The 27,603-nt window shown below is 38.8% G+C and overlaps 1 protein-coding gene across 1 annotated transcript; it reads left to right on the forward strand.

Annotated features, from left to right (window-relative positions):
* The first annotated feature begins 489 nt into the window (after positions 1-489).
* LOC142643066 (mitogen-activated protein kinase kinase kinase 1-like) lies at positions 490-13,926 on the forward strand. Its single transcript, XM_075817601.1, has 8 exons — positions 490-1,547; positions 2,941-3,025; positions 3,171-3,233; positions 7,750-7,907; positions 8,209-8,281; positions 8,408-8,467; positions 9,814-9,924; positions 12,646-13,926. The coding sequence occupies exons 1-8, from the start codon at positions 619-621 to the stop codon at positions 12,850-12,852; spliced, it is 1,686 nt and encodes a 561-aa protein (XP_075673716.1). The 5' UTR covers positions 490-618; the 3' UTR covers positions 12,853-13,926.
* The last annotated feature ends 13,677 nt before the right edge of the window (positions 13,927-27,603 follow it).

Below are 27,603 nucleotides of genomic sequence, written 5' to 3' on the forward strand. Positions count from 1 at the left end.
TCTCACAATGTCGATAACATCTCTTCTTCTTTCTTCTTCGTCTTCCTTCGGAACATTTAACTCTGAATCCTCCACTCAACCATCACATAGTGTTACCCAACCTTCGATTCAGAGAGGTTAGGGGGCTTGGCTGCAGGGCCACGTGTCTCTCAGATAAGTAGTGTTTTTTTTTTCTTTTCTTGCCGGATAACTAAAAAAAATTCTTCCTTCTAGTGTGATGAAGACATTTCTTTGTACCTCTTTACGTATGTGAATGCGTGTACCAAAGTATCAATCAAGTCGTGAGTTAGTCGAAAAAGCCAAAAACAGAAAGGTTGTCAAAGAGCTGGAGAGAGAGAGAGAGCAATGATATTGACAAAGTCCTACATTTTCTATCTGAAATGATAAAGCCTAAAGGTTCAAGCATTAAAAAAAGCAGAGAAAGAGAGAGAGAGAGAGAGAGAGAGCGCTTACCACAAGTTGTATGAATTCGTCCACATAGTAGCAGAGCCTTCAGCGCTCGCAAACAAAGACCAGTCTTTGTGAAGTCACGCCGACGCTTAAAATCTCTCTCCCTCTCTCTACCTCTCCTTGGTTGTAGCAACTCGCAAGTAAGCAAACAGAGGAAAACCAATTGAAATGGACGCAAAGCAAAAGCGAAACTCGAGGCCGAAGCTCGATCGGCGGAACGCCTTAAAGAACGTCGACTACGACGCTTCATCCACCACCACCTCCTCTTCTTCTTTACGTCCTTCTTCCTCATTCGACATCGCCGCCGCCGACGACTCCGACAACGACGAGTTGTTGTCTATCGGCAGCCATCGAAGTCGGTCTCTCGACCTTCCTGCATTTCACGACCAAAAGAGCTTCCGAATCAAAGGCCTAGACGGCGAATTCGACCTCATTTGTCGCTCTTTGGGCCTTTCTGGGATTGATGACTTCTCTATCCCCACCGCCGATTGGGAAGCCCACCGCTCCAACTCCGACCTCGCCACTCGCCTCCGCAACAATCTCGTTTCTTCTACTTCTGCTCCTGCTCCTTCGCGGTTCAAACCGGCTCAACCGGTAAAGGTCGATGAAGTTAGGGTTAGGGTTGGCTCTGTCACCGCGGGACCTAGTCAAGGAATCAAAGGTGCTCGGCCGCCGGTCCTCGCTCCGCCGCCTGTGGCAGGGCGGTCGGTAGCGTATGATTACACCTCAACTTGGGAGCTTTTGAAGTCCTTTGCTCCACTTGAAGACGAAGTCGTAGCTCCTAACCCTACGCGTTTGGGAGGATACGCTGAAACGACAAGCTCTTCTTCTTCTCCTTCTTCGGCTTCTTCGAAAGAAGAGGATAAGAAGCAGAACGAAGTTCCTTTGGAATCGACATCGAATCGTAATGAGAATGAGACTGAAAATGAGACTGAGATTGAGAATGAGAATGATATCGGGATTGTTCGCTTAACGAACGTGATTCCGGTGTATAGTTTTTCGCCGAGAGGGAAATTGAGACGGAGTATTAGTTCGTGGGAAAAGGGTGAGCTTCTTGGAAGTGGCTCTTTCGGAACCGTCTACGAGGGCTTCACTGAGTAAGCCATCTTTATCACTCTCAATTTTTATATTTTGATGAAGACTTTTATTGAACGAAATGAACACTCAGAACATGAGAGTATGTATATGTGTATTTTAAACAATTTTATAACTTCAAATTTTAAGCATACTAGCAGTATCAAGTATTGTCTTGTTGATACGGAAAATACTGGAGGAGACCAAATTTGAATGCTAAAAAGTGTGGAGGCTAGGTGGGTATAATAAGGTCACTAGTATAAGATTCATCATGGTGATCACAGGGTACAGTGACATTGAACTGAGGAGAATTGGAGTTGTGATGCCTTATGTCTTTATTTGAAAGATCCTAACATGGGACCGACTTTGAATCCGCTAAGTGGAATCAAAGTAAGGAAAAGACTGAGATAATGCTATCCTATTACAGGGTTATTTATTTATTTATTATATTTTTATTTTTTACCTATCCAAAAAAAGAAAAGTAATCAGTGCTGAAGTTCTGTTGTTGTAAGATATGGGATATTAGGTGCTTCCAAGTAGCTACGTCCCATATGGTCAATCAGCTCTAGAAATAGCACCTCCTTCCCTTGTAAGAGCAAGGTGGAGGTTGATGTTGTGGGTTCGAGCACCCCATATGGTCAATGAGCTCTAGAAATGGCTCCTCCTTCCCTTATAAGAGCAAGGTGGAGGTTGAGGTTGTGGGTTTGAGCACCCACTAGGGGTGTATGTAACATACTATGTCTCTTATTATGATTAGTTACTTGAGATTATTTCGCCAACTTCCTGAAAAGAAAATTAGGACCTGCCATCTAAGAAATCTCCTTGAATAGATAGTCCAAAATTGTTGGTGCTTGCCATTTTGTCTTGTTTTTCATTGATTCTTTTGCAAATAAATTTTCTTCTCCTCTGTTTCTAATGTTATTTTTTATTAGATAAAACTTGTTACTAACAGAAAAGAATAACATCATAAATTTTTAAAAAGATGGGGTAAGGAGGGATTGAAAATAGATCCAGCTGGAGTATATCTAATCAACCATTATTCTTCATTTTTATTTTTTGGCAAAAAAAACCATTTTGGTCCTCAAGTTTTCATACCTTTCATTTTGACCCATATATTTTTAAACTTGCTGTCAGTTTGGTCCCTGCCTTCATCTCACTTACAGAACATTATTCTTAAACTAGCAGTGTAGTCCATTAGCCATGTAATGTTTTCCATAAGTGGGATGATAGCATGGTCCAAAATGATAAGAAGTTTAAAAATATAAGGACCAAAAAATGAAAGCTATGAAACCTGAGGACGAAATTGAAAATAGGGCCAGGATATCGGGACCAAAAAGGTGTTTTTGCCTTTATTTTTCCTCCTGCTCTCTCTGTTTGTCTGTCTGTCTTTAATGTCTTTATTTTTTTTTTCTGCAGGGATGGCTTCTTTTTTGCTGTTAAGGAGGTTTCGTTGCTGGATCAAGGAAGCCAGGGCAAGCAGAACATTTCCTACCTTGAGCAGGTAAAAAAGAGTCAATACTTGTATATTACTCCTCATTTTGATTTACACATCAATCAGTCAAACTCAATTCAATTCCATAATTTAATTTGCCAAAGCTATTTGGATATTGAGATCGTTTTCCTGATACCCTAATTATTTTGTGCAGGAGATTTCACTTTTAAAGCAATTTGAACATGAGAATATAGTTCAGTATCTTGGCACGGAAAAGGTATGGATCTTACTTAAGATTTGAGTTTTCTTGTTTGTTCCTAGAAAGTACAATTGTTGAATTAGAATTTTAATTGTGTAGTTATAATACACTTCTTCACTACTGCATTTCTTCTTTGCTTACCACAACAACTTCGCCAACAAAATAGGTCATCAATCACCCTCTTCGGCATCACCCATTGCACTCCAAGCATAGTAGAAATCAAAGCCCATAACCCACTAGCAACTGTGCGATGAACTAGAAAATGGTCCACTGTCTCACTATTATATCTGCATGAGCAACAACAAATTTCAAAAATGATAGCACGTTTGGTCAAATTATCCAGTGTTAGATTTTTTTCCAAAAGCTGTTGTCCCCCCCCCCCCCCCCCAAAAAAAATGCAACTCTTACAAGGAAAACTCATATCATTAGAACCTCAAAGGACTTGATAGTAGGATTTGATATCAAACTGATAATTACCTTTGGTCTCCACCTCAGATGTTGGAGTAAATAGTGTAAAAAAAAGTTGATTGATTCCAATTCCCAGTCCTTTAAATTTATGTACAACCATGATATTCCATTGTGAAGGCCCTTCTCCAATTAGTTTCACCAAAGAAGAGTAAACAGAAGCATCTCTGTCCCCTGAAGTTGAGTACAAATATAAATATAGCTCCGTCAATGCATAATTGCTACACTGAATGTCATGCCATAATTTTGCCCTTGCGCTATCCCCCTACCACATAGCTGATACGAATCTGTTCCATCCCCATCCTGCTCTTATGCTCTTCCACACACCACCGTGAATAGTTCTATCTTTGCAACACAATATATTGGTCAAAAAATTTATTTATTCCACTTCTCCCACTGGAATTATTTCACTGTTGCCCAAAATTATTTTTATGTCTTCCACTTTGCCCTGTCTAAATCCTTTGGAGTGTTTGAAAATCCTTAAGTGCTACCATTAATTAATGCAGAAAAATGTACGGTAGTAATTAAAAATTGAATCCAACCTCTTTACCTATCACCAGACCCCATTCAATTCAATAAGTTGAGGAAACACTCTTTGTTGACTTGATCACATGCCTTCTTGATACCCAATTTACTTATCAGTAGTTGGAGTCTTTGTCTGCTTTTATGGATTTAATCTATTCCACCTTTGTGAAAGGTGAGGGCCTTGATAAACTTTGTTGGAGGCTAGACAAGAGTCAGGGTTTTGGGGTGCGTGGGTACTACCTTTCCCTTTCCTTGTCTATTGGCACGTCATGTCCCTGAAAGTTGTTGTGGCGATCAAAGGTTCCTTCTAGAGTAGCTTTCTTTTCGTGGACTGTTGCCTTAGGGAAGATTTGTCCTTTGATAATTTATATATCAGAGAGGTATTATTGTTGTAGAATGGTGTTATATGTGTAAATGAAGTGGAGAGTCTGTGGATCATCTTCTTCTTCATTGTCCCATGGTCTATGAGTTATGGACAATAGTGTGGAGTTTGTTTGGTCTTCATTGGATTGCGCCACCTAGGGATCTTGATTTGTTAGCATCTTGGCTAGGTACCTTTGGTAGACGCTGAAATATATCTTTTTGGAGGGATTTGCTGCATTGCATTATGTGTTCTCTTTGGCAGGAACGGATGTGAGATGCTTTGAGGGTTGTGAATGGTCTATTCTTGAGATTAAATCTCTCTTTTCCCATACCTTGCTGCATTGGAGTGTTGCTTTTAATCTTCTTCTCTGTTCTAATTTTCTAGATATACTTAACATTGTTTTTTGAAATGTCGTTTGCACTGCTCCCCAAGTACACCCTTGGTGTCCACAGGTGCTTCCTTTTTTGATCAATAAAAGTTTTGTTACTTATCAAAAAAAAAAAAAATCCAATTTACAAATCACACCTTGCTGTCAGCTTTGAGCCTTTATATCAAAGAACTCATTGGCAACTAGTACTAAATCCAAGATTCCTCTCTTGGACTGACTACATCCCAACAAAGCTACTAATTCCCCCATGTTAGGCACATCCCCAACTGGTACCAACTCTGACATACTCAAATTAATCTTCAACATAGACATTGCTTCAAAATAAGATAGGATATGACTCAATTTGACTATCTAGCTAGGAACAACATCACAAAACATTAAAGTGTCGTCTGCAAAAAGCAAATGAGACACCATCAGAGGAGTGTTAGCCGTGGTGCTAATGTAAGAGCTAGACATTTGCCTAGCAAGGGTAACCCCATCGAACAGACGACTTAATGCCTCCATAATAATAGAAAAAGCAATGGGGAAAGAGGGTCTCTTTGGCGCAGCCCCCTAGAATTCCCAAAGCAATCTCTAGGGCTACCATTGATCAAGATGGAAAACCTCACCATGGATGTACAGAACATAATCCACTTTATCTGTTTCTCTGAAAACCCACAATGCTACTGCATATATATAAGGAAATCCCAACAAACATGATCAAAAGCTTTAGTACTAGTTGCCAATGAAAGGTGAGAACTTGATATCCTTTGTTGGAAGCCAGTCAAGAGCCAGGGTTTTGAAGTGCATGGGTACTACCTTTCCCTTTCCTCAACTATCAACATGTCTTTTCCTTGGAAGTTGGTGTGGCGATTGAAGGCCCCTCCCAGATAGCTTTCTTCTCATGGACTGCTGCCTTAGGGAAGATTTTGTCCTCTGATTATTTACAGAAAAGAAGAATTATCGTTGTAGATTGGGGAGTCAGTGGACCATCTCCTTCTTCACTGTCCCATAGTCTATGAGCTATAAACAAAGGTGTGGAGTTTGTTTGGTCTTTGTTGGGTTATGCCATAAAGGGTTCTTGATCTGCTTGTAGCATGGTAAGGTACCTTTGGCAAACTCCGTAATATAGCTTTTTAGAGGGCGGTGCCACATTGCATATTGTGGTGTCTTTGGAGGGAACGGAATGCAAGGTGTTTTGAAGGATGTGAACTGTCTATGCCTGAGATCAAATCTCTCTTTTTTCATACTTTGTTGGTTTGGAGTGTAGCTTTTAAATCTAACATACTAGATATGCGTGAGCACTGTTATTCGAAAGATTGATTATACTGCTTCCTGAGTACACCATTAGTGTTCATAGGTGTTTCCTTTTTTCTCAATAAAATTCTGTTACTTATCAAAAAAAAAAATCCAAGATCTCTCTCTCTCACCAATAAAGGCATTTTGAGATTCAGATATTATATTATCCAAATACCATTCTTGACCTGTTGGCAAAGCCTTTAAATGCTTTTTACCAAGTTTAGTGGTGTGGACTCAAGATATAGCCATATTGGCCTCTAATTATACATAATTATGGGCAGAGAAGCAAAAAAGTAGATGGCCCAAATTGTGGCCTTATTGATGGAGCTTGCTAATAATTGGGTTTAAATTCCTACCAAGCCCATTCATTTAATAAATAGGTTATTAGGGTTTCTTTATGCATTTTGTTATTCTCTATTTAAGCACAATTTTCAATTTTGTAAGACAGCTTGGAGATTGAGAATAGAGTTTTTCTTTAGTTTTATTATTGGTGCTAACTCCAAGCAACCCTAGGTGTTGACTCCTATGTTTTATCCCTTCTTTTCCCTATAGTTTAATTTTCCGTTCATATTGTTTGGTTGTCCTGCGTCACTAAGAGGCTGAAAGTCTTAACACTTTTATCATTATCATTCTTAGGGATTAATGCAATAAAGGATGTGTTAGGATACCATTAAAACCTGCGACTATCTTGAAACCCCTCGAAGAAAGCGTTGGTGTCACCCTCTACGACCCTCCAGCAATGTTGAAAGAAAGCCATTTTGAGGCCATTTGGACAAGTGATTTATCTTCCTCCTCCTCCTTTAGAGCCCCTAACACTTCCTCTCAAAATCCCTCTTAAGATTGCCCTTTATCCGTTTCCTTAAGAGGGGCAATTGCAGGCAATTGCATCTCTTCCACATTAGGTCTCCACTTTCGATTCTTTATATAGGGTTTAGTAGAACCTTACAATTTGGTCTCTAATCTTTGCTTCTTCATTATAAACCTCCTGTCACAAAACTGTTAATTATTCTATATAATTATTTTGCCTATGTGAATTCACTAGGCAATGAAAAATTTATTATTACTAATTTTGGACTACAAGTTCAAGTGAGGGGATTTTTGGGACTTCTTCTTCTTTGTTTTGATTTGTTTTTCATTTTTGGTTTTTTCTATTAAATATTTCGATATATAAGATTTGGCTCATATTGTCTGCGTTATTCAGGTTTCTTCTATGGGGTTTTGGGGCTGCATTTTTTCCTCGATTTATTACTATTCATGTTGAATAAAAGCAAATCACCACTTTTCATTGACCGTTTACACAACTCTATCTTGTTATTGCTTTATTGATCAATGGTCATTATTAAAATTCCTTTAGATAATGAGTAAATGTACTGATAAAAAAAAGAGAGTAAATATATTTTATATGGGTTGCCTTTGTTTCTTTACTTCTTTCGTTCCTTGCTGTAATACAAATAGAAAATTTTATTCAAGTGTATTAAGCTTTTAATTTCTTGCTTATAAAATGATAATTCCAGGATGAAAGTAAGATTTATATCTTCCTTGAGCTCGTAACAAAAGGGTCACTTGCCAGTCTTTATCAAAAGTATTGCTTGAGGGATTCTCAAGTCTCTGCTTACACAAGACAAATTTTGAATGGATTGAAGTATCTTCATGATAAGAAAGTGATCCACAGGTGATACAAAAGATCTTACTACTTAATTTATGTACAAGTATATATGTGTATATGTATACATACGTACATTACACAAATGCTCCTCTTTGTCCAGCATTGCCTTTTATAGAGATTTCGAGTTTTTGGAAAAAGTAACCATATTGTCATCATTAATGTTGATGTTTGAATTAGAACATGGAAGGATCACATGAAAACTTGTTTTCCTCAGTTTGAATAGTACATGGATTGCTTAGCAAAAAAAGAATTGTAGATGGATTTGCTTTGTGCTAAAACTTGTCTTTTTTCTATTCCAATTTTCAAGGGACATCAAATGTTCTAATATATTGGTGGATGCAAATGGATCTGTAAAACTTGCAGATTTTGGGTTAGCAAAGGTAGCTCTGTTCAGCGGAATTACTTCTTTGTCTTCCTCTCTCTCTCTCTCTCTCTCTCTCTCATTTCATAGAACTACTAATTCTAAAACGCTTAATGCAATGCTATGGTTGTTTCTTTTTTCTCAGGTAACCAAATTGAATGATATTAAGTCTTGCAAAGGGACTCCATTCTGGATGGCACCTGAGGTTTGCCTCCTTTCTATTGAAATCTAAATTTCTATTATGCATATTTATGCAATAGTGGCCTTCTTATCTGTAAACCAAAGTGCTCATGTGAGGATGACTCACTCAATACCTGTTGTGTTGATCCAGTTTGATCAATGTTAATAGATTTAAGGATTTTTTTGGGAAGTGATTAAGCTGTTTATTTACATAAATCTGAGCATGAAATATTAAAAAGACCTTAAATACTAGAATTTATTAAATTTTTATTTAGAATGCTTGCAATAGTCTTTTAAAGGCACTAGAGTTGCTTCAAAGAGGACTTTAAATGGAATTCAACTAATTGGGCTTCGCAATTGGGTAATTCATTTCTTGGGTGGGATAGATAAGTTAAAACCATTATTACTGTTAGGATAAAGTACACTTTTGGTCCTCCCAACTTTCATTAATGTTTGTATTTCATTGTTGTCTTTCCAATTGCAAGAATGTTTCCTTAGACCATCCTTTTAGGTCAGCACCATGTGGGGGTGATTGTGTCATGCTCATTAGCTTAAAATCAAGTGGATTTGTATGGAGGGACAACACTGAAAGTTTGAGGGCAACATTGTTGCAATCAGAATGACAAGGACAAAATAGAAACATGAATAAAAGTTTGATGATCAAATGTGTATTTCATTGTTGAATTTGTTTTGAATTGATGATTGGAGGTTGGTACACACTTGACTGTGTCAGGTTCTAGCATTTTGCTGCTGATGCCATCAATGTTTTCATGCTTCCATTGCAGTACTTTCACATTTATGCTTGTTTGAAATGAACACACAGTATGCTTGTTTGTATTTTTACTATCATATAAACTGTTCATTTGAGATGGTGTGGACTGTTCTAACGCAGTGACTTATTAGCATACATCAAATACCCAAATTAATTTTAACTAACAATTTGTTTTTTCCCATCAATTATGCCTTCTTTATCCATCTCTCAAGTTTGGTCTTTTCTCCTTACTCAATTGAGTTGGTGTCAGTGTCATACAACTCAGTCACTTGGCATACATCAAATACTGAAGTTCTTTTTAACTTCTTATTTGGTTTTTATTATTTCTTTATCCATCTCTCAAGTTTGGTCTCTCTTTCTTACCCATCTAGCCATGCAGATAGCCTTTTTTAATTTTTATTTATTTATTTGCAAGTGTCTCCCACTTCTAGTAACTCTCTCTCATCTAGCCATGTGGAGTGCTATCGTATCTATATCTGTTAATGAGTCCTAAATCTTTATGTAGGTAGGTTACAATTATATGCTTTGGCCTAGCATGCTCCAAGCACTCTTGTTTATATTTGATTGTCTGCATTAACTAATTAGCCTTGCAATTGTAGGTTGTTAATATAAAGAACCGTTTCTACGGGCTTGCAGCTGATATATGGAGCCTTGGATGTACTGTGCTGGAGATGTTAACGGGTCAACATCCATACTCTCACTTGGAAGGCGTATGTATAACCTTTTACGCATGTTGAACACTATTTTATTCTTTCCATGTTTTCCTTGTTTCGTATGCTCATAAATTAGGCCTCTCTTTCGTCGACTTCCTTATCTATCTATTTACAGAATCCAGTAAGTGGTCAAATTGAGTCCTGCTAACCTTGACCAATAGTAGTCAAGTAAAAATCTCATCAAGAACCTCCTGTTTACCAAGAAGTTCAAATGAAAAAATTATGCACTTGTTTTTCTTTTTCTTTCATTAAAAAAAAAAGTAGAGAAAACAACAGGACCGTCGAGATCTTAATCCTATTTATCATCTGGTAATCATTGATGCATGGGCTTAAGCAAAAAACTTATTTGCATGGATTATTATCCAAAAGCAGCATGTTGCATAGAACATTGTTCCAAACCTATTGATTTTGTGATAAAGTGGCACTTATTTGTGTGGCATTGTTATTTCATGCAATATTACTGAAACATCAATTCAAAATTTGGTAGTGGAAGAAGAATACTGTGCCATACACCTTTTCCCATTGATTAATGAAGTTAACATTTTAGTGAAAATTCTAGACATGCTTTGGGATTGCATGTGACTTTAAGGCTATGCTTATTTTGGTGTAATATAATTTTTGGAAAATGTTTTCTGTGTTTTCCAACATTTGGTGTGACCGAAAATTGCTAGTAAATGGAAAATGTGTTCATAGTTGATGGAAAATTTATCCAAAATGACAAGTGTAAACTATTTTCTAGGCTTGCCTGTGCCCACTTTACCATTGCACCACAACCACGGCCACGACCACCTTTGACGTAGGATGGATTGGGGAATCTATTTACATGTGCTTGTGGTAGGCTCAGAGTTAGGAGAATTTATGGATTTAGAGTTGAGGGTTCAAGAATGACTAGGTAAGGAAGGAAAAAGATTTATATATCAAAAAGGGAAAGGAAAATATTTGATGTAGTGTTGTAAAAGAGGAGAAGAAACTAAGATAAAATCCAGTTCCAAGTGGTAGCATGAACATCGTGTGTGATCAGAAATTTAAACCGTGTGAACAGTGATGTGAATAGTAAGATCTGAAAGAGAAGAGAAAGGGAGAAAGAACACATTAAGACCAACATACCTCAGTACTTAGAACACTCAAATTTTTTATTCATCAACTCCAATTCTTTGAGCACATGAGCACAAATTTATAAGGATTCTTCCTTGTACTAGTACCATTTGGAATCCTGATTTGACTAGTAAACTAAAAACTAACAAGGAATAAAGAATTAGACTCGGAATGAAATGAATCTATGATATCAATTAGACTCAAAAGGAAATAAATCTATAATACTTTTCCTAGATAATTCTATAATTAAACTCAATTACCAAACTATCCTCAACTTATAGGAATTGCGGAAATTTTGGTTTGCCCTGATTACAAAACTAATCATAACTTGGAAAATAAAACCCAAATTAAAATCTATTTTAACCCCAAAATACTTATAACTAGACCTATAAAACCATACAACTTTTACTTCAATTTGAATTTACATTTCGACCCAATAAAATGAATTTTGAATGTACAAAATTTCCAAAGTAATAATAGATCAATCTCTCATGGTAACATCACCACCTTCCCCCCTGGCTCACTGTCATTCCCTCCACTTTGTGTTGCCATCAGCACCTTCCCACTCCTCCTTGACCAACCCCCCCCCCAAAAAAAAAACTACAACACTACCTCTGGCACCACCATGTTCCTCTCATTCATAACCTCCACTTATGAGACAGGCTCATGAGATACCTTCTCTCATCCAAACTCCACCACAGCTACTACTGTCCATTGACTTTTTGTGGGTTTTAATTTGGTTTAAGTAATTTTCCCTAAAATTCTTTTCTACTGAAAGAATTATGGTCAATAAATATTTTATGTCGAAACAAAATGGAGCCTAAGTACTATAGTTATCACGTATGGTGATAGTCCTATGCCAAAATGCAACATCTTGTTTAGATCCTTAATCTTCTTATAGTGAGCAATAGAATACCTAGCATTAGAGGCTTCCGATTTTATTAGCATTTGAGGTTGTGCACCAATTTTTAGACTGGAATAGTTCCCATGACAAAGAAACTTATAAATGTATAGGTAATTGAAAAAGGGGGATTTTTTTTTTTTAATGGATTTGCAAAAAAAAGCAAGGGCTCTCTCTAGGAATCATAAAAATACTCCCTCACAATAGAATTGTTCATTTGTGTTTTGGTTGAAGGAATGAAAGAGTGGAAGGATAGAAAATGAATATATCATTTTCTTTGTTTGGTAGAGGTAAAAGAGAAGGATAGAAATGATATTTTGGTGTGAATTAATATTTTACCCTATTATATGAGAAGCTAGTTTTTAAAATTATTTTAATGGTAATGAGGGCGATTTTGACATTTTGCCTTCCTCAAGTTTTGTCTCCCTTTTGGAGAAAAAAGATTTGTGGGCCCAGAGAGAAAAACTCCCCCAAATCTAATTTTTCTTCGGCCCTCTTTCTTCCTTACCAGACAGAAGAAAATGGTAATCTCTCCTCTTTTTCTTCTCCAATTTTCCACTTGTTAAGACACCCCCAAACAGAGTGTTAATTCCATTTGTAGTCCCTAAAATCCTGTTTGAATTTAAATTTCTGTTAATTTTACTAAAAACAACTGCATATTTCAATTGTTTCTAAAAATGGATCTTGAAAGTGTTGGTAATAAAATTTTTGTTACATGACAGATGCAAGCATTGTTTATGATTGGCAAGGGTAAACCTCCTCTAGTTCCTGATTCCTTGTCAAGAGATGCCCGAGATTTCATCCTCAAATGCCTACAAGTTAACCCAAATGATCGTCCTACAGCAACTCAGCTATTGGATCATCCATTTGTGACTAGACCTCAAAATTCCTTTGGAACTGCTTCTCCTCGCTACAGCATACAGTTATAAAAGCTTATGAACAATCTTTGATGTTTGTATGTATGTTTTGGTAAGCAAGAACCACTGATCCCGCCACTCACTGCAGTTCTTATTTACGTAGAAATACATGTCACATGGATTTTGTGATTATGGAAATTTCAGAAAAAAGTTGTTGAAGATGATTGTAGAATATTCACTGAGGCTTGGTGCTACACTCTTTAGCTTCTTATATCACCAATTACTCAAGCTAAAGGGATTGGTTTTTAAGGTGCAGCAAATTGTGACCTGAAGTGTATTTTCATCTAGAACAAGGTAGTTTACCAACTCACCTCATTTGCAGTGTTGTGAAAGATTGGAAGAGCTACCTGATGCTGCCACGTGGCTGAGTGTTATTGGTGAACCTGGAACTGGAGACACTCAGATCAGGGAGGAGATTAACCCTTTTAATATTGATTTTGGACTTAGAATTCCTGTGAATTGCTTTATCTGCATCCACCAGCATGAACATTTCATAACCAGTTTATTCATGAACCGGTTGGTTCTCATGCTACTGCCAGTAATTTGCTTTTCAAGAAAGCTTCGATAATGACGTGATTATTCAGTTGGCTTATGGTCTTCGGTAGGATCATTCTCTGGAGTTTTGTCCTAGTTTTGCACCAAACTAAATGTGGCAAGGCAAGTTGATAGTAGCATACTAATTACTGAATATTTGTGAGGCACATAGCTGCTGGTTCTATTCATGCCAGGCATGTGGTTGTTACTGTATTTGCCTCTGGACAAAATCTTCATATCTAGGAGCAACTTGGTGGACATCCATTTAGTCAGGTATTTGATAATTTGGAGTGTTTGATTGTTTGGTTAGTAATATGCTAGCATCATACAATCACCAATGTATCTAAAATATTATCATGTTTTTTGTATGTTACTTTTTTACCTTTTGTTTATTTTATTTAGTGTTTTTTTTTAGGTTTGTTTGTGAAACACTGAGGGGATTAGGGGATTTTGTCTGTATGATTAATTGTAAATTTAGTCTGATGTATGTAATTGTTAGGAAGAGAGAATTGTTGCCCAATTTAATGTATATATTCTGGATTTTTGTTGTGCGTTTGTGGCAAGTTATGGGCTATGGCCCACGGCTAAGTTATACAAATATACATCAAGTAAAAACTCTTGCTCTTCAGAATATTGAGCTAGCCAACAAATTGGTTTTTGATTTTTAGGAGTCTTGAGTGTACAAGACTAAAATTCCAGCGTGAGATTTGCTACACTTACCTAACCATATAATTGTTATGATAGATGATTTGCAGGAGGAGGAATTATTTATCAATTGGCATTGATTTTACAAATTATTGATGCTGTTTCTAACCGTTGCAATAAATATTAGGGAAAGCATTAAAGTATTGTTGCTATTTCACTTGTGTCTGTGTATAAACTCGAATATATTTGTTCAGCATGTGAACACATTCTTAGTCTTGTTAGATGGGCAATACAAACTGTAAAAGCAGCATGTCAAAGCTGCCCATTATACTGTTGTAGCAAAAGTAGTGAATCCTGAAGGTAAAATTATATTGTTGTAGCAAAAGTAATGATTAATAAACAGGATTTTTCATATTATTATTATTTAATTTGTTCTGCTTACAACAAGTTATGTTACAGTGAGTTAAAACTTACATCAGGATAACTTTTACTTCCATATTTCTTATTAAATAAGTGCTGGTTTCAATCTCCAAATAACGTTTAATTGATGTTACAACTTTATTGGAAAGCAGTTTTATCCTTGTAGAAAAAATCTCAAATGATCTCATAGGTTTTACGAACAATTTACAATCATCCCAAAGGTAGGAAGTGTAGCTTACAAATCAAAATGCATCAATAGTGGTCCTTGTGAATTTGCTTAAGAAGAAGAAGATTGGGTTTGGACACCTAACAAAATGCGCCGTAGTGTTCCATGTTTCTCTGCTTAAGAAGTGTTACTTGTTTCTTTGCTTAAGAAGATTTAGTCTAATTGGAGTTTCCAAAATCAGTGTCTACGGTTATAAGCTTTTTATTGAAACAGTTGGAGGTCTGGAATACATAACCTAGTTCCAAAAGTTGAGGCCAATTGTGGATCTTTAACAAACTAATCAGGCTCCATTAACCTGTCTTTTTTGTACTACTACCGATTTCAATTGAAGTCTTCTACCCTTTTTTCCCTTTCAACTTGAATCAATTCACTCTTCCTCTATTGGTGCATTACGCCGCTCTTTTTTGCACATGATTAATAAATCATCTCAATCAACTCTCCATATTTTCATCAATGAAGATTGCTCCTATGTTTAAGTGACCTTCTTGTGTTCCACTTATCCGTGTCTTCAAAATGACATGCTACTCTACTAGCTCACAAGTCTAATAGCTTAGAGCATCCACAATGGTTTATGACATTCTATCCTTTTTTTTTTTTGATGCAAGAACTGTGAATTTGTATTCAAACAACCGAAATTGAAGTACAACGGAGAAAGAGCTAACACAAAAACTACCCCTTACAATCATCCCGAACTAACCCCAGCAAAGCAGAAGGAAAAGCATTCATCCACAACTGGGATTCTTTCCTCACCCTAGCAAGCTGAGCAAGCTTATGGGCGGCTCTGTTGTACTCCCTTTTCACGTGCTTGATCTTCCAACTTGTGAATGAACTCAGCAAATTAATAATTCCTTGGTACAGATGCCCAAGGTTACCATCCACTAACCTCTCATTAATCTCATTGACAGTTGTTACAGCATCAGATTCAATGATTATTTGGGTTAGCTTCATGTCACGAGCAAGTAAAATTCCATTCTCTACAGCCAGCGCTTCCACCTCTTCAACGGATAATTGACCTTGAAAATATTTACAACAAGCTGCCATAACTGCCCCTTCAGAATCTCTAATAATAGCCACCACACTAGAGTTTCTTCCATCCATAGAAGTAGCTCCATCTACATTAGTTTTACAAACTCCAACAGGCGGAGGGATCCAGTTGTTATTTCCTTTAGCTTGATTATTGTTCAGGGCCACCTTTGCACCCCAAAACTCTTGAATGAACCTGTTAGCAAATTTCCAAATATGATTCGGCAGCTTGCATGTAGCTTCAAAAACAATTGAATTCCTATTATACCATATTGACCAGGCTACTCCAAAGAAGACTTCAAGGTCTCGGGCTGCTCCAATATCAAGGATTCGCAACGCAACATCAGCTATGTCATATAACCTTTACCCTATCTGAACCACCTGAACATCCCAATTATCCCACACTCTCCTTGCAACTTCACATCTTATAATGGAATGAAAAGCCGTTTCCACCTCCCTTCCACAACAAGGACAAATATCATCCTCACCAATACCTCTTCTCCTCAGATTTACCATTGTTGGAAGAGCCTCAATGCATGCTCTCCAAGCAAAGATTTTAATCTTTGAAGGAATATTCAAATGCCAAACTCTCTTCCATAAACGCCCTCTAGGATCTCCACAAGAGCTTTCCCCTTCCTCGGATGAATCTACTATATCAAGGGCTACATAATAAGCACTTTTAACGGAAAACACACCTTTGTTGTTAGCAGCCTAAATAATTTTGTCCTCAGGAAGATTATAACTTATTGGCATGTTGAGGATCGTTCTTGCTTCAAACGGGAAAAAAATTGAATTAACGAGATCAGCCTTCCACCTTCTAGTATCGAAATCAATTAAAGCCGATACCATTGGAAAATCATCAAAGTCACGGGGTGGGGAGACCACCTTGTATGTTGTGGGGGTAGGCAGCCACTTGTCTTTCCAAATATGAATCAGTCTTCCATTACCAACTCTCCATCGATAACCCCTTTTTACAACTTCAAGCCCTTGCATACTGCTTCTCCAAACATAGGAAGGCCTAGACCCCAAAACAGCATTAAGAACATCACCATGGGGATAGTATTTAGCCCTATATACTCGAGCTACTAACGAGTTTGGGTTCATGAGAAGCCTCCACCCTTGCTTCGCTAACATGGCAAGATTAAAAGCTTGAAGGTTTCTAAAACCCATCCCACCTCTAAGCTTTGATTTGCACAAGCGCTTCCAACTCACCCATGCCAATTTAGACTCTTGACCATGCTGCCCCCACCAAAACCTTCTCATCATGCCCTCTATATTATCACACAACCCATTTGGTAATAGAAAACAACTCATAGCATACGTCGGAACAGCTTGGGCCACCGCCTTTATGAGAATCTCCTTACTACCACCAATAGAGAGACCCTTTTCTTTCCACCCCGCAAGCTTCCTTTCTACCCTTTCTTTAATCTCTGCAAAACTTCAATCTTTGATTTGCCAATAATAGATGGAAGGCCAAGATACTTACCATGCCTAGAGTCCTGCATAGGCCCCAAAATCTCCAAGACCTCCTTTTTCTTTTCTTCCCTCGTATTTGCGCTAAAGAAAACTGATGACTTGTCTGCATTGATTTTCTAACCAGAGGCAGCTTCATATCTCTGGAGAATTTCAATTAATTTTTCACATTCCTGGCCACTAGCTTTACAAAATAGCAGACTATCGTTCATAAAAAAAGAGATGAGAGATCTTAGGACATCCTCTGCAGATAGATAAGCCACTCAACATCTGATTTTCTACTACCTTACTTATAAGAGAAGAAAATCCATCTGCACAAAGCAAAAATAAGTAAGATGATAGGGGATCTCCTTGACGAAGACCCCCTGAAGGTATAATATTACCATACGCTACACCATTAATAAGTACAGAGTAGGAGACAGAAGCAATGCACTGCATAGTCAACACAGATCCAGTTTTCATGAAAGCCTAACTTTTTCATAATCTGTTCGATGAATCCCCATTCTACTCTATTATAAGCCTTACTCATGTCTAGTTTAATTGTCATATAGCTCTCCTTACCATCTCTCTTATGGTCCAAAAAATGCATGAGTTCAAAGGCTATAAGAACATTATCAGTTATAAGTCTCTCGGATAGAAATATACTTTGATTTTCAGAAATGATATGAGGGAGGACAGATTTAAGGCGATTAGCTAAGACTTTAGAAATGAGTTTATAAATTACATTACTTAGACTAATCGATCTAAAATCTGTTATTTTAGTTGGATTGCGAATTTTTGGGATAAGAGTAATAAAAATTTTATTTATGTCAGCCATAGAAATATCAGAATTTAAAACATTTAGAACCATGCTAACCACATCATTACCCACAATATCCCAATAATTCTGATAAAAGATAGTAGACATACCATCTGGGCTTGGAGCCTTGGACGGATGCATCTGCTTAAGGGCAGCTTCGATTTCATCTCTTGTAAACTGTCGAATCAAGCTTTGGTTCATATCATCTGAAACCTTGGCATCAATAGCATCAACTACCTCCAAGATCTTATCAGGATTGGAAGTCGCATAAAGCTTCTCAAAATATGACACTGTCACTTTAGCCACTTCTAATGGAGATTCCTTCCATATCCCCCTTTCATCCATTATTCTGGAGAAGAAATTTTTCTTTTTCCTCCTAGAAGCTTTTATATGAAAATATTTTGTATTGCGATCCCCCAGCCCCATCCACTGAATCTTAGACCTTTGCTGCCACATAAGCTCCTCACAATCCAACAAATCATTAATTTCCTTCTTGAGTTTATTAATTTCACGCCCGTTACTTCCGTCACGATCCCTCAACACTAGCTCATTTAGGACATTTCTTTTACTTTGAATCTGCCTTGGAACATTACCAAACACTGCCCTGTTCCACTTGGATAACTCATCAGCACACTGCTTAAGACCTTCAACCATGCCTTTCGGACTATAAAGATTTACTCCCTCATTCCAAACAGCCTTGATAACATCTCTGCAGTCATTTCGTCTTGTCCACATAGCCTTAAACTGGAACCTTTTTTTGTAGATCTTTGCGGAATATTGGCATCAGTGATCAAGAGTGCACAATGGTCACTAGCAGATTCTACAAGGTGATGAAACTTCATATCCCTATAATGGTCAATCCAATCCTGTGTAACCAAAGCACGATCTAATCGAAGATATATCCTCTGCCTTCCTTCTTGCATATTGCACCAAGTGAACTCTGGGCCACAAAATCCAATGTCCTTAAATCCACAATAATTTATTGCTTCCCTAAAATCTCCCATCTACTTTTGGGACCATCGAGCTCCCCCCATTTTCTCTGACATCGAAACTATTTCATTAAAATCCCCGAAGCATAGCCAGGGGAGCTGAAACTTCCTGCTAAGACTTTTTAATAACTCCCATGATTCCTTCCTTCTATGTGACTCAGGATTTCCATAAAATCCAGTAATCTGCCATTTAAACCCCGAAGCTTTAGAAATAATGGCATCAATGTGTCTTTTCGAGTAGCTTTGAACATCAACCTTAATCTCCTTCTTCCACAACAATGCTAAGCCCCCACTTCTCCCGTAACTTGGAATAATTAAACCATTCACAAAGCCAATATTCATCTTTTTCGTCTCCATACCTTTCTTTTTCAACTTTGTTTCTGATAGAAAAACAAAGTCGGGATCCCACTGTTGCACAAGCCTGCGCAACGCTCGAACTGACCGAGGGTTCCCAAGCCCTCGGTAGTTCCATCCTAATATCCTCATTTTTCTCAGCAGTGCTGCTTTGCAGTCACCGCCGTTTCATCAAGTGAAAAAGAGCAACCATTATAATTATCTTTCCCACATACCTTCTTCTGCATTTTGCCTTCATCTTTTATCAAGTCGTCCATGCATCCACGTCTTTTATTTCCAACCCCTGGGCCTTCACACGCCATGTCTTTATCTTGGGCCTTACCTTTGTCTCTTGCCAATTTTTTCCACCTTCCAATACATGATACTTATTTTTCAGCCCCTGCGTTTAGGCCCATTTCGTCCACTTGACTCTTCGTATCAGCGGCCATATTAACCTTAGTAGATGAGCTAACATTTGCCATTCTACTTCTCAGCCCGGACCTTACATCTTCACCGACTGTATAATCGGCATTTCTACCATCGAATGCCCTTCCTTTCTCACTTCCGCTTCTAACCGCACTTCCAGCTCTAAGCCATTCTCCATACTGTCTTTCATTCAAGCTCTCTAACTGACTCATAGGGCAGTGTTTATCATCATGTCCAAGAATACCACATATATAACAAAAGGTAGGTAGTCGTTCATACCTGAAATTGAGCCAACATTTTCCTCCGTTTGCATTTGCAATATTCCCTCCTCTGCGAAGGGGCTTATCTATCGGAATTTCTATTCGAATTCTCATGAACTTAGCTTGCTCCGCTTGCATCGATCTCTTATCCACTTCAAGAACTCGGCCAAGTCTACTTCCTATATCCTTCCCAACCTCCTCTGACATATATTCAAATGGTAAGCCCCAAACTTGAACCCAAAAAGGAGCATGGGTAAAGGAAATATTAGAGGCTATTAACCCCTTCCTCCATCTACATAAAAGAAGCAAGTTATTCTCAAAGTTCCATGGACAGAAATCGGTCCTCGGTTCGATCTTATCACCAAGCAGGTGGAAACCTTAAACTATAATTTTCTAAGGACAGAAACCTGTCCTCGGTTTGATCTTATCATCGAGCAGGTGGAAACCTTAAACTATAATTTTCTAAGGACAGAAACCTGTCCTCGGTTTGATCTTATCATCGAGCATGTGGAAATCTTAAACTATAATTTTCTAATGATAGAAACCTGTCCTCGGTTCGATCTTATCATCGAGCAGGTGGAAACCCTAAGCCAGAATATCCTTAGGGCAAGAGACTATCCCTATTGCGATCTTTATTATCGACCATATGGGAGTTATGAACAAAACGAGGCAAGCCCCGATACGGGTTCCCAGCCACCATGAGTGAGAAAGTGAGGTATGATGAGCAAATTAAGTGCAAACCCAGTATCTATTAAACAAGCACAGATGTATTTAAAAGTAGGGGGAAGGGGAAAGGATCAAAACACAAAAGCTTCTGTCTCAACAAGATTAATTAAAGCCATTCAAAAATCAAAGAAATTGTTTTATCGCTACAGCCCGACGATCTAGGATTACCAAACATAAAAACAAAAAAAAAAGAAAAAAAAAAAAGAAAAGAAAAGAGGGAAACTGAAACTAAGTCTTCACACAGCAGGGTCAGAAGGTAGTGTCTGAGAAGCAAGTTGCCCGGGTATATCCTTGGTTGACTGGGTTGTGAAGGAGCGGTCTAATTTTGAACATCTTCAGCTCAGGTACGAATATTGCTCATAACCTCCAGATCAACTATCTCTACGTGTGCATCAATCGCCTGTACCTAATCCCTCATGCTTGGAGTATCTTCCTCATCCGTGGTGTCAGCTCGACTCTGAACGGGGGGAGGAGGGGCCGGATAGGGAATCTGCTCGGGATTCCACAGTGGAAAGTCCTCGATCACTTGCATTGCTTGAAGGACGACCAACCACCCCTCCCCGAACCCATGATTCCTGGCTTGGTGAATAATAGGCTCCACGACATTCTCCGCCTTTGAGAAACCTGCGTGTACCATTTATCATCGCAAGCCTCGAGAGCATCTTTCAAGCCAGCAACCTGGTCGGCTTGGGCCAAATTTAAGTTATTTGCTGTGGCCAACTTCAGCTCGATCTCGCCCAATTTCGTTGCCATATCAGTTAGTTTGTTTTTTGCCGTTAATCGAGCTCTCTTAGCGTCTATTGCCTTTCTTTCAGAAGCATTAACAGCTTCCTCCTTCTCTTTGGCCGTGGTCTCGGCAGTGGCCTTCAATTCCTTCGCCCGAACAATAACCTCGGTCGCCTCCTTCAGCCTCCCGTCAATAACGCTGGTCAGCTGCGTGGCCTGAGAATGTAACGATAATAGAATGATAAAACTGGAAAGGTACCTACGTGTTGCAACACATTAAAAAGAGGAAATAGGAAATTACCACGATGGTGTGCCACTGCAGCCGTCTAGCAAGCAACTTGTCGTCACCATCCGAGAAAAAGTGAGCATCCTCAGGAAGTAGGAGGCCTTGAGCCAGACTCTAAGCAACCCACCCTTCTTCGCCCTGCGCCCACAACCGAACGGTGGCGATCGCCGGGAGAGGTTTGTCGCCCAATCTAAAGATGGGTTGCCAACCAACCTCGGCCTGGGAAGAAGATGCCACCTTTGTCCCGACCTGGGCCCCTGGTTGAATAGTGCCCGTTGTCTCCTAGGTCTTGGGACCAAATTTTACGCGAGGCGGGGTCTTCGGTGGAGCGTCACCCAGGACGGGAGTGGTTTTCTCGGTAGCTCGCTTCCTCTTTTTGCTTTCACCAGTGGGAAGAGCCTGCTCCTTTCCTTGAAGGGATTGAGGTTGAGCCAAGGGGCTGGTCCCGGGTAAAAACAGAGCAAAGGTCATCGTTCTCTTATTCACCATTTTCTCTACTGGGCCAAATTTGGTGCACAAAATCCTGATCCACTCAGCTGCTTCTCCTTCGGCTACTTGGACTTGGGCTTCGTTCCCATCAACGGGAACGTGTCCTTGCTTTCTGAGAGCTCGGGAAACTCATTCGACTGACTCGTCCCGGATCGGGGCAAGGTCTTCAGTAGTTATGTAGCGGGGACCGAGGTTTCAGCCTTCGTCGGTAGTCAGAAAGGGGGGGAGGAAGTTGGCGTGCCAGATGTCGATATAAGACAACAGTGGGCTGTCTACTAAAAGGGCTTGGCTAAAGGACTGCCAAGTTTTGTACACGGGGGTGCAGCTGAGTATGAGGTGCGATGCCCAGAGCTGCCCATCGGAGTGGACGAATATCTCGGACCTAAGCACGAAATTTAGGTCTCTTACATTCACCACTTTGAGATCCTGGGTAAATACTTTACCGTCTGCAACAAAAAAAATATAGCGGGTCAGTATCCAGATAAAAAAAAAAAAAACAACACAGAGAGAAGGGAAAAACGAATTAGTGATCAGAACGAACCAACTTCGCGCCGCGAGAGGGGGTAAGGGATGTCACCAATAAACCAGTTGCCTCACACCCGGACAAACTCTCCGGCGGAATTCCTGTCAGAATCAGGCAGGCATGAAATTAGCCGTACCCGCGTATCTCTGACCTTTAAATAATAATTGGTCTCCTTATTCCTACATAGATTGTACACGTAATTTATATCATGATGGCTCAATCTCAAACCGTATATTTGATTCAATCTACTGACGCAACTAACTACTTGGTAAAAATTGGGAGGGAGTTGGTTCGGACACAAGCCATAAAACCTAAGGGTATCGAGTAAGAAAGCATCCACAGGGAACCTAACCCCACCCTCTAAGATTGACATTAAAGGGAAAAAAGCGGTGTTAGAACCCCTATAGAGAGCAAATTCGCTCTCATGACAATACGCCACATTCACATCCTCAAGGATGTTGAACGTTTGCCTAAAGGTGGCTAAGGAAGCCTCAGTATTGAGAAGGTGAGTATAACCCATCCAAGACTCCTAGATTGAAGAAAGAAACTAAAGTAAAAGAGAGAGGTGGAATTCTTACTTTGGGCTCTAAGAGAGAGGGGTATTTTGGGTAGAAGGATTAACACGCAGATGAATGCTCTGCAGAGAGGAAACTCAGAGAATAGAGATCGTAAGAGTGAAAGAAGGATTCCGAGTGACTTATTTATAGGAACTAAAAGGAGAGAGATAAATGCTGCTTAATAAATGAAGAGCGGGAAATCCTGTGGATCCCCATGTCAACTGCCACACGCATGTCACCTTGGTTCACGAACCGTCAGGCAATGATGACAGCTGAGCCAACGGTCACATACCACACGCCTTTTCAGGAACACTTTAATGAATCTCCTGAGCCACCCTACGCTTGTCCGTTCAGTGTCTCGGATAGCACTTGACTTTCGTCCTTGACTCGCGCCCGACAGCAGGGCACGAATCAAGAGGGGGCTATTGTACGGTACGTTATTCCTTTGTAAGCCCAATACACACGAAACCCATCATAATAGTGCCACGTGTACAAGGCCCAAAACTCGTTAGGCCTTGAGTCCTAAAGTATCATGTGCGAACACATACTCTATAGAGTCCACGAACATGGTCCGGGTGGTCCTCGGCACCCAATTCAAATCCGGAAAACGCTATGATGCTAGTTATGATATAAACCGCGAAGATAAGATCCCGCTTGTTCGGGGAATGCAATTTCCCAAGGAGATGAGTCCCCGTAAGCTCAGTGAAGCCTAGGGAGTATCGCTGCCAGGTAGTCCATCCAGCGCTGGAACCAGTTCCAATGCCACTCTCACCACCTCCCACTCCCAACTAAACACCCACTTAAGGGTAATAACATTGGACCTCTCCTCCCACTCACCATGAAAACAATCATAACCCTTCCACTAACCTTAGGCTATAAATAGGAGACGGGAATTTGAGAATGGGGTTGGCAATTAGAGAGAAAAATACTGAGGAAAGAGGGTGATCACTCTAGAGAAAATAGGGGAAATAATTCTAAGAACATAGGGAACAAGGGTATTTGGAGGTTGCCAAACATAGGATCACCCGCTATAGGAAATTCAAAAACTCACAAAATAAATAAATTGTAATCCCAAATAGATTTTAAGCCCAATAACCACATTTTGGGCACCCACACATTTCTAGTTGTAATTTCTGTTGTATTAGTAGAATTTGCAATGCTGCACTTTTGCAAGCTGGTTGTTAGACTTAGGAATTCCTTCTCTTGCAATAAGCTGGCTGTTACCTCTCAATCTCTCATGCTTGTAGGGCTATTGTTTTGTTGCTGGTCTTTTATTGGTTTAAAGAAATGAATTTATGTAGTTTATAAAGAAAAAGAAAAAGAAAAGACAAGTCTAATATATTCCCATTCTGTCAAGAGCATTACATTGAGGCCACTGATCCTCACCATTCTTACTCCATGAAACGACCAATTGGTTATAATGGTTGAGGGCAACTTCAAGTGTGAAATTGGAGCCTTCATAAATGTCCTTATTTCTAAATATCCAATTAACCATATCATGTGACGTAAGAGGATTGCGTTTCAGGATCCAAAAAAAACCAATTCTTAATCAAGTCCTTGACAGATCGAGCGTGCAATAAATTTGTTCTTAAAGCTTAGCTTGAACCAAACCAAACCACTGTTGAAAGAGGACATGTCAAGCATAGGTGATGCAATGTTTCTTCCTTTTTCTTTGTTGAATAAATGTTTCTTACTCGTCTAGGCATAAGATACATCTAGCATCATTATGTATGTTTAGCTTGGTTAACTTAGTTTTCACAGGCAGATCATCCTTTAAGGTTTTTCATAACAAGATAATCATCTTCATTCAAACTTTAATTTTCACAGTTGCATCCAACATCAATTATTCAAATTATAAGAATCACTTAGAATAGGATCAGGATCTTAACTATGAAATAGCATCCAAAATGCTTTTTTCACATTATACTCCCGTGTCTTGGAGGAAGGCCAAACTAATTTAACTGAGCTCTAAAGAAAGAGATGGGTAAAGACAAAATTTCATTGGCATCTCTAGGATTGTAAAGTTTCCTATCAAAGTCATATTCCACCCACATTGTAACTATTTCCCATCAGTTAAGTCACTTAGAACACATGCAAAATCATGAATCTAACTCCTTATATTCTCAATGGGCTGAAACCAACAGGGATGGTCTATAGGAATTGAGTTACCACTTCCCAAACACCACTAGCCTGGATAGGAACAGATTTCCTTCCTGCCTTAGTACTCTTCCAAACCTAGAAAGCATTACTCCTCACTGGAGCCAATTGGGGTGACACATTTCTAAGATATTTTGTCTTAGAGCTTCAAATCCCCATGTTTCTTTGGACTACATAGGTTGTCCCAACTAGTCAAATGGAGTTTCTTAAGATTGACATCCTAATCCCATCAGAACCTATATACCAATTTTGTTACAAATGTTCTTTGGAATAACGAAATAGGATAGGGGACATATATAGCTAGCCTATACAACTGATTTAATCAGTGTAAATCTACCCCCTGGGTTAATGGTTTTGCTTTCCATCCTAGTAACCTTCTTCTTTTTTCCTTACTCAAGTAGAGACTCTAGAGAAAAGATTTGATTTCTTTCCCATCAAATCCATCCCCGACCCAAGATAAGTTTCAGGGTTTTCTACTAGTTTAACTCCTAGCATACCGAAAAGCATACCTCTCAGCTTTGGAGATGCATTAGGACTACAGAGAGCTCAAACTTATCTACATTGATAAATTGCCAGAAAGTGAACAAATACCAATCCAAATTCTCTTTTAACTACTAGAATACTTGAGGTGTTGTATGAGAAAATAATAATTTGTCATCTACAAACTTGAGATGACTAAGAGATAGCCAAACAGGGTACCCTGTGCAAATTTTATTCTCTTAATCAGTTCTTGAGACCCCGCTTTGAGAAGAGTAGTAGAATGCACATTAGCTTTAACAGGAGCCCAGCTTGTAAGTACATTGGGTGAAACAGCTCTGATGCATTGGGAGATCAAATGAATCCAGTGTGGACTAAACCTATTTTAGTTAGTACAACAATAATAAAATTCCAGCAAAGCCTATCATAGACCTGCTCATGTTCAATTTCCTTGATAAAAGAAAAAAACCTCACTACCATATAGCACTTTGAAGTGATGTGATTATCAACTTGAGACAAGGCTTAAGTTGGGTCACCAGGACTTTTGTAGCAACTTAATAGGTTACATAACAAAGAATAATGGGGGTCTAAACCCCAAATGAGAAAATATAGGATCACAATCTTTTTTTTACCACAAAAATTTGCTATAATTGTAATGTGGCAGAATGTGAGTAGTTGAAAAAAAATAGTGGGTTCGTGTAAAAATGATAGAAAATTGCTCACAGTTTGTCACGTCAAAATTGTGGCAAAAAAAGTTGGTCTTAGATCCACTCAAAATTAGTAGGCTGCTCAAGGTGCTTTTTAATTATAAAGTTAATGAAAGTAGAGTTGAGTTCATTCAATCACTACAAAAGATTGGGGCTATCCCAGCATTTTTAAACCACCAGGATAGCCCCAAAATGCGTCGGTATAGGCCAAAAATACCTATTCCGACACTTTTTTTTCCTAGCGCTTTCCATCGCTGCACAATGAGTGTGGCAATAGGTTCTTCTAACTTACGCCGGTGCTTTTTCAAAGTGAAAACCGCCGGTATAGGTATATCTATAACAGTGGTTTTAAAACTGCCCCTATAGGGTATTTATAGAAATAGAAAAACAACCTATACCAGCAGTTTTAAATCGTTGTAATAGGTATTGCCTATGCTTGCTTTTCAAAAGCGTTGGTATAGTTCATTTAAGGATATATAAATAAGCCCCATACCAGCGCTTTTAAAATGCCGCATTAGGCCCTGCCTATACCAGTGGTTTTAGAAACACCACTACAAGTTATTTATGGAAATAGAATTACATCCTATTATAGCGCTTAAAGTGCTGTAATAGATCCTACCTATACCAGCGGTTTCAAAACCGCTAGTACAGGGTGATCAATGAAATTATTAAAATACCCTATTCCAGCGGTTAAAAAGTGCTAGTATAGGTTAAAAAACGCTGGTGTAGGACGAATTTTTTGAGGTGAATGGAAAATCAATGCGAGAATTTGAAGTGTAGCATTGATTAAGAATTTTCCCATGATGCTTTAGAACTACATATAATATAACACTGGAAAGCCATTTGGACCTTTAAAAGGTTGTCTTTTGAAAGAGGGCATGGTGCACTTCTTCTGCTGTGAACTCAGCATTTAAGATGTTTTGCTTGTTGATGTCAAGTAAGTGCATATTGATTGCTTGAAGTTGACTCAAGATCTCATTAACAAAA

The sequence above is a fragment of the Castanea sativa genome, chromosome 7, assembly GCF_040712315.1.
Source record: "Castanea sativa cultivar Marrone di Chiusa Pesio chromosome 7, ASM4071231v1".
NCBI classification, from domain to species: Eukaryota; Viridiplantae; Streptophyta; class Magnoliopsida; order Fagales; family Fagaceae; genus Castanea; species Castanea sativa.